Raw genomic sequence first — 7,857 nt, forward strand, 5'->3', positions numbered from 1 at the left:
TAAAATATCATAACTGATAGATTTTATTTAGGCTCATTTAGTAGTGAGCCTATTCAATTAATAACAGTTATTCATTTTAAGGTTAAATTCCTTTCTTTTGGGCCTTGTGTGAGAGTTGGGAGCCTTAGAAGTGGGTACGACATACTGGACCCAGCCCCCCCTCACATGAACAACCCCAATTGTGAAGGCCCATTTGCCTGATTTGGATAACTGTGCTAGGTTAATTATATTAGTTTGACCTAATAAAAAATTGATTAGCAACATAATTAATTTCATTCTTCCTTGAAATTAATTTAAGAAAAACATAGTTTGAATAGTTATATTCTGGAAAGCTATATGTATTTTTCTTGTTTTTTTAATTAAATATGGAATTATAACCATATAAATTCTTTCTGAATCTTAATTTTATAATTTCATTAAATATTCCTATTTAAGTTGAGATTTAGTTAAATCTATCAAATCAACTTAGATTTGAATATTTTTGAATTTCCTATTATAAATTAAGTTGAGGAATTTTAGGAATTGGTTATTAAGATTCTTTAGATATTTTTTAAGTTGATATTTTATAAATATGGGAACTTAAAATGGAATATCTTCTAAATTAAGTGGTTACTACTTAATTGGTAATATTTAATTAAGTCATTGGTTGAAGAATATTTTAAGTTGGGTATTTAGATTTTTCTAAACAACTTAAATAAGATATTTTTCAAAATTATTCAATTTTTTTGAAATTTAATTAAAGTTCTTACTTTAATTTGTAATATTTTATTATTAAGATATGGAATATAAATGATTAAACAAAATACATTGTTAAATAATGAGCTTTAATCAAGAGAAATTCGATCTCCATTGTTGGTTTTACATAGCTATTGTTTTAGTGAGTAATCCTCCCTAATGGAGGAACGTTCATTAGCAAGTTAGCGCCGTTTAATCTCGAAAGATAAGTATTCTTATAAGTTTATTTTATATGGTTCATGACCACCCTAATGGTGGCGACTATATAAGACTTACAAGAATGCGAAACAATGGTAGAAGCTCATAAGATAGAATTGCCTTGACTCTCGCCTAAACGGGACAACGCTGAATTCCAATCTTGATCGAATAAAAGGTTGCTAGAATGTTTGACATTTTAGATGAATTGACAACTCTATTCAATGGATGATGCTTTGACTCTCGCCTAAACGGGACACTGTGAATAAAGTATTCCTAGATTTATCAGAACACTGAGTTTCACTGATATGACAATCTACAACAGAGTTTACTTACATTTGGAGAAATGTTATGTTCTTTCCAGAACATAGGTTAAAGTAAAGCTCAGGTTGGATGCATGGAGTATGCATTGGAATGGAGCGATATTGAACTTTGAATTAGATTTTGAAACTTACCGTAAATATCTATTCAATTCAATATCATAAGTTGATCCTAGATCACATGATCGAAATCCTGATATGGTTAGGCTTAATTTCAAGAGTATTATTCGTGTTCTTTGACTTGTTAGTTAAGCCTAATCTTTAGTCTAGGCAATACATACATTTTGGGAACACGGTAGTGCGATTGAGTGGGAGCCCTAACATAAATATGGAATCTATAGCTTCTATCTGGCGAATAGTAAGCAAAGGGTGATTTCCTTCGAGCTTAACCAAACGAGATAAATGATTGAGTACTCATTTCACTTAGTTGAAATATCATTTATACATGATTAAGTGTTTTAAGGATAAAATACATTGTAGGATGTTACGGTAATTTAGTCCCTTTACAGTGTAAATCATCCATATAGAGGATCATTGATCACATTAGGATTATAAAAATGGATAACTAATAATGTGTCTATATGGTGGAACATATAGAGCATTCTATATACTGAGAGTGCAATTCTGAGTTCTATGTGTGGATTCAACGAAGAATTAATAAGTCAGTGAATTTAAGTGGTAAATTCTAGATCTGCTTATTGGAAGCTCGGATATATAGACCCATGGTCCCCTCACTAGTTGAGATGATATTACTTGTAAGACTCATTTAATTGATTTTAATTAATCAATTAAAAATTCTCAAGATAGACTTGTCTATTTGAGAATTTATCACTTATTAAGGGCAAAACAGTAAATAGAGATTTTGAAGGGCATATTTATTAATTAGGAAACTTTAATTAGTTTCATTATTAATAAAATAAATGACAATATATTATTTGATAATTAATTTTAATTATTAAATAATTAGATTTGACATTTATGTGGTTGAACAAAGGAATTGGCAGTTTTTGACAAAACAGGAAACTATCAGTGTAGAAAAAGGAAAGTTGGAAAAGTGGCAAGCCTTGTTTCCACAATGCCTAGGCCGGCCACTTAGCTTCCTTTTCTCTTTGATTTTTTCAATTCCAAATGTCAATCATAGCCCTGGGTGGTCTTCTATAAATAGAAGGCAAAGGCTTCAGAGTTGAACACAACTGTACAACCTTTTCACAACATTATTCTGAAAGAATTTTCTCTCAGAAAATTCTCTCTGAGCCACCACCCTCTCTCTCTCTCTTCCTTCACTGTTTCGAAAAGTATAAGTGTTAGAGTAGTGCCCACACACATCAAGTAATACCTCAATCATAGCGAGGAAGGTTGTGTAGAATTCAGAAACAACAAAGAAGGACTATCGGGCTCAGATCTTGATTATACTCTGCTACAGAAAGGAATCAAGGGTTAGAGATCTGAGTGGGAGGAGACATATATATTCCGCTGCAATCACTGTAATATTTCTGATACTCTTATGTGTTTAATTTCCTATCGTTTTAGAAGTTCATATTTAGGTTGTTAAATCAACATACTTGTGAGTAGATCTAAGATCTTGGTAAAATAACTTCCAACAGTTCTTTGATTTGTTAGTTAAGCCTACTTTTGGGTCAGGGTGATACGTACATTTTGGGAACATGATAGTATAATTGAGTGGGAGCGCTATCATAAATATAGAATCTATAACTTCTATAGGAATTTAGAAGTGAAACGATGATATCCTTCGAGCTTGGCTAAACAGAGATAAATGGTGGAGATCTCATTTCACTTTGCTGAAATATCATTTATACGGAGCTAAGTGTTTTAAGGATAAAATATATTGAAGGTGTAATGGTAGCTTAGTGCCTTTTCAATGTAGATCATATATTAGAGGGTCATTGATCACATTAGGATTATAACAATGGATAACTAATGACGTGTCTATATCATGGAACATATAGAGCGTTCTATATGACTGAGAGTGCAATTCCAAGTTCTAAGAGTGGATTCAATAAGGAATTAATAAGTTAGGGAATTTACTTGGTAAATTCAGTTCGACTTATTGGAAGCTCGGTTATATAGACCCATGGTCCCCATACTAGTTGAGACCATACTGCTTGTAAGACTCAGTTAATTGATTTTAATTTATCAATTATAATTCTAAAGTTAGACTATGTCTACTTTATGAATTTTCACTAAGCAACGGCGAAATTGTAAAGAAAAGAGATTCTAGGTTTATTTTTTAATTAAGAGACTTTATATGTCTAAATTAATAAATATATTAAATGGAAATATTATTTAATAATTATTTTCAAGTTATTAAATAATTAGAATTGGCATTTAAAAAGGTTAAATTGGAAAATTGGCAATTTTGAGAAAATGGGAATGAGAAATAACAAAATGGAAAAGTTGCAAAGTGAGGCCCAATTCCCTTTGTATGGCCGGCCACATGCACAAGAAATTGCCATTTATAGTTCTCATTACTTTAATGCCATTCAATTCTAACCTAAACCTAGAGGGCATTCTATAAATAGAAAGTGTTGGCTTCAGGAAACTCACAACTTTAAACATTGGTTTCTTTCAGAAAAGCCACACGCCCCTCTCTCTCTTTTCTTCTCTCTAAATTTTGAAACACTTGAGTGAATAGAGTAGTGCCCACACACATCAAGTGGTACCTCAATCATAGTATGTAAGACAGTGGAAAATCAGCATCAAAGAAGGAGAGAAGGAGATCCAGATTCAGATCTTGATAATGCTCTACTACAGAAAGGAATCAAGGACTAGAGATCTGAATGGAAGGAGTCATAATATTCCGCTGCACCCAATGTAAGATTTTCTTAAACTCTTATGTGTTTATTTCATTGTTTTAGAATTCATATTAGGATGTTAATAAACATACTTATTCTGTAGCTTGCATTTCTTCTTGTACATCAGTAGAGCTTTCATCAATGTGGTCTTGGAGAATGGTAAAATGCATTTCCTGTGCTGGTAGTTCCCTTCTGCACTTTTTCCTTTGGTTTCCAACCTTTTCTAAATTGGTTGAAAACCATCAGCTGCCACTGTCTCCTCTTTCTTTGATGCTTCTTTTTTATCTTTCACTACCCACTGTTGTTGTTTTTGAGGCCCTTGAGCTTTCCTGCAATCAGTTGTATTGTGGCCTAAACCATTACAGTTTTTACAAATTGTGGGTTTCCATTCATACTTGATTCCCACTATTGCAACACCTCCATACTCATCTTCAAATTCTATTGTCTCTGGCAACGCTTGTTTCATGGACACTTCAATAAGCACCCTTGGAAATATGAGCTTTTGCCTCTGCTTGGTGATTTCATCCACCAAAATCGGGTCCCCAATCTGCCCAACTAGTTTAAACAGGGTGTTCTGACCGCAGTATTTCAGTTCCAAGTTCTCTAATTGGATCCAAATTGGCACCTTCCTTATGTCTTCTTTTTGAAAGTCTGTATCAGGGTTCCATGCTTTCATGATAACCGGCCTCTTATTGAAGAAGGTATAACCCCCATTTAAGACATTATCTCTCTTTTCAACAGATGCAAATCTGATTATGAAAATTCCATATGAAATGAGCCCTACCCTGTCAACTTTTTCCTTCCAATCTCTCCTAGCAAATCCTTCAAGTACTTCTAATGGAGGGTTAGCACCCAAGACATAACAAACAATAGCAGAATTCCAAAAGGAAACCTCTTCCTCAATATCATCCAATGTTATTTTCACACTAGGTTTCCCAGCACTCTGAAAAGATGAGTTTAAACTTCGAACAACAGACCCTGATCTAAGAATAGGGGGAACAGAGGTCTTACCTTGGCTAAGATCACTGTTACATTGCTTATTTGCATCCAGGAAGTGTGTGAAGTTAGCTCGAACATCATCCTGTCGTTGCAGCTCTCGAAGTGATGATCTAGGAGACAAAGCTTGAAAAGCTTCATCATCAGGTGCAGATTCAAACACATCTTCATCTTCGTCCGTGAAATCGATTGGTTCGATTCCAAGGATAGCTTCCATCGACTTGGTTTTTTTGACATCACCAGAGGATGACGGTCCACGCTTCTTTGCAGGTTTAGTTGGTTTCGACACAGACAGCTTCTTCCCCAAATTCTTGGATAATATAAATATTCGAACATTCAAAATTATTGTTATTATTGTATCTCACTTGTTGTCTCATTGTTTCTCACTTATTTTCATCACAGTATCTCACTTGTTGTCATCACTGTATCGCATTTCTTGTTATTACTGTAGTTCACTTGTAGTCGTCACTATTGTATTTCCGAAATCTATATCTTAATCTTAGATTTCATCTCAAATTTTAAACATTTTTTAAAATATTTTTAAGACATTAGAGAAAATTTATTAGTTTGTTTTTTTATTATTAATTAATATATTTTGAAAAAGTGATTATTATTTTTTAAATATCTTAATTAAAATATATATATATATAAATGTGATATTTTAGTTATTAGAAATGCTAAAAGGCAACTATCTTTGTTGGTAGCATATCACTATTAGTGTAATTAAGTAGCAGGTCTCATATAACTTTAAGAAATAAGATTTAGGGAATATCGCTAACCGATTGTAGGGTGCCACCTATGAAATGTATTGGGCACCACTCTTGCCAAATAGTTATGCTCTTTAGTTATAATTATGTGATACTTGACATTAAAGTTATCATTTAAAAAAAACGTAAAGTAGGTTTTTGTTAAAATTAATTAATATTCTTTAAGGAAAAATTTAAATGTAGTAAAAAGCCATTGAAATATTATTTCAAGTATCACATACAACTGATTCTTTTTATTATTATTATTATTATTATTATTATTATTATATCTTAATGTTTTTTTTTTAAAAAAAGTCAAACGTACACATTAGAGTTATCATTTTAATATTCTTATATTATTATTATAATATTATTTTGAAAATAAATAAAAGCCAAAAACGTTAAGGTTGATTATTGTATTATTGTTTTTATAATTTGAGTTTTATGGAGTTATTTTTGTATTTTTTATAGAATTAAAATTAAAAAGGTGAGAGAATTAAAGAGAAAAGAGAAAAATAATTTTATATGAATTAAAAATTAAAAAAAAATGAAAAAATTAAAGAGAGAAAAGAAAAATAACTTTAAAGAAATTTTAGAGTATCATGTTACCGCTTTATGTCTCTACTATATACATAGATGTATAGATATAGATTTATTTATATATTGATTGATATTTTATGTATATATACAAACAAAATTTATGTTAATATTATTCGATTTAAGTTTTAATAATTTTTTGGGAATTTATTTTTTATTTTCTAACTTTTTAAAAATGTTTTATATTTTTATAGAAAATTAAAATAATAGTAAAGTATCAATTTGTAGATTTACGTTTTTTTAATAAAGAATTATTAAAATAATAGTAAAATATCAATTGGTAATTTATTTTTTATTTTCTAACTTTTTTTAAAATATTTTAATTTCTGTGTATGAATTTATATTGAACCATGTTATTTTCTATTATTAAGTTGTAGTTTAATTTCGAATCTTCATTGTTGGTCTAACTTGGCTTGTTTATCTAATGAGATAAATCCCTAGTGGATTTTCACCATTAGACATACATAATAATGTTAGATCTCGAAAGATAAATATTGTATATGCGACATCTAGCTGTTCATCAATTGATGACACCTTAGACTAGTATTTTTACGATATGAAACAAGAAGATTGTATAAATAAGATTACTTTGACTTTCGCTAATCGAAGCATCGTTGGATTCTTATTTTAAACGAAATTATCCTAATTCCTCTTAGCTTTTTCATTTGGAATTAGCTTCAAAACATATCATTGGATGAATGGTCTATAAATCATTTCATGTCATTATATTTTCTCTTAAGAAACTAAATGACGCATATGATTATAATCCCGAAATTCTATTCCCAATTGATATAAATCCTCAATCTTAGAAATCTCCTACTTGTATGGACAAATCTGACTTAGAGTTTGTATTAGTAGTGCTGGTCCAAGATAGAATTACTCATTATATTTGGTATAAATTTAAGTCTTTGACTTTAATTTTAGATTCCAAACAGAAATTTTCTTATATTTCTAATTCCAGAATACAATACAGTTACACTTTCTCAAGTGTTTAATATCCATCTTCTATTAATGGATTCAAACTGTATGGAATATGAGTTAGGTATTCTGTGACCATGATCCACTTGCACTATTCTAAGAACTCTTTGATATAACTATACCTAAGTCATCAAAAGACTCAACCACATTTTTCATTAATCTATGGCATTTGCATCTTGTTCATAGTGGATTTGACAAGATCAATCTCTGCAAAGAGTTAATATGCCTATATCAACTGAAAGTTGTTCATCTCATTCGTAGATGAATGTACATTCAGGGGTGGATATGAGTTTTTCGTTGTATTCTTAAAACGATAACTCTAGATTATACCTTATGCAAAGAAATTTGAAATGTTTGAAAATTTCATAAATTTCTAGCAGTGGTTAAAACCATTAAGGTAAGTGGTTAAAGATCTTGCGAACTGATAGGGGTGGAGAAATAATTAGTAGATATGCAGTTCAAAGATCATTAAATTGA

The 7,857-nt window shown here is 30.6% G+C and overlaps 1 protein-coding gene across 1 annotated transcript; it reads right to left on the reverse strand.

Annotated features, from left to right (window-relative positions):
* Positions 1–4,286: 4,286 nt before the first annotated feature.
* LOC133031984 (uncharacterized) lies at positions 4,287–5,276 on the reverse strand. The gene has a single exon (XM_061105791.1). It carries the CDS (start codon positions 5,274–5,276, stop codon positions 4,287–4,289), a length of 990 nt encoding a protein of 329 aa, XP_060961774.1.
* Between the last annotated feature and the right edge of the window lie 2,581 nt (positions 5,277–7,857).

Source organism: Cannabis sativa, chromosome X (genome assembly GCF_029168945.1).
Source record: "Cannabis sativa cultivar Pink pepper isolate KNU-18-1 chromosome X, ASM2916894v1, whole genome shotgun sequence".
Taxonomy (NCBI): domain Eukaryota; kingdom Viridiplantae; phylum Streptophyta; class Magnoliopsida; order Rosales; family Cannabaceae; genus Cannabis; species Cannabis sativa.

What these genes read in the sequence shown, in the direction of transcription:
- LOC133031984 (XM_061105791.1), bottom strand. Translation starts at nt 5,276, where the DNA reads ATGGAAGCTATCCTTGGAATCGAACCAATCGATTTCACGGACGAAGAT.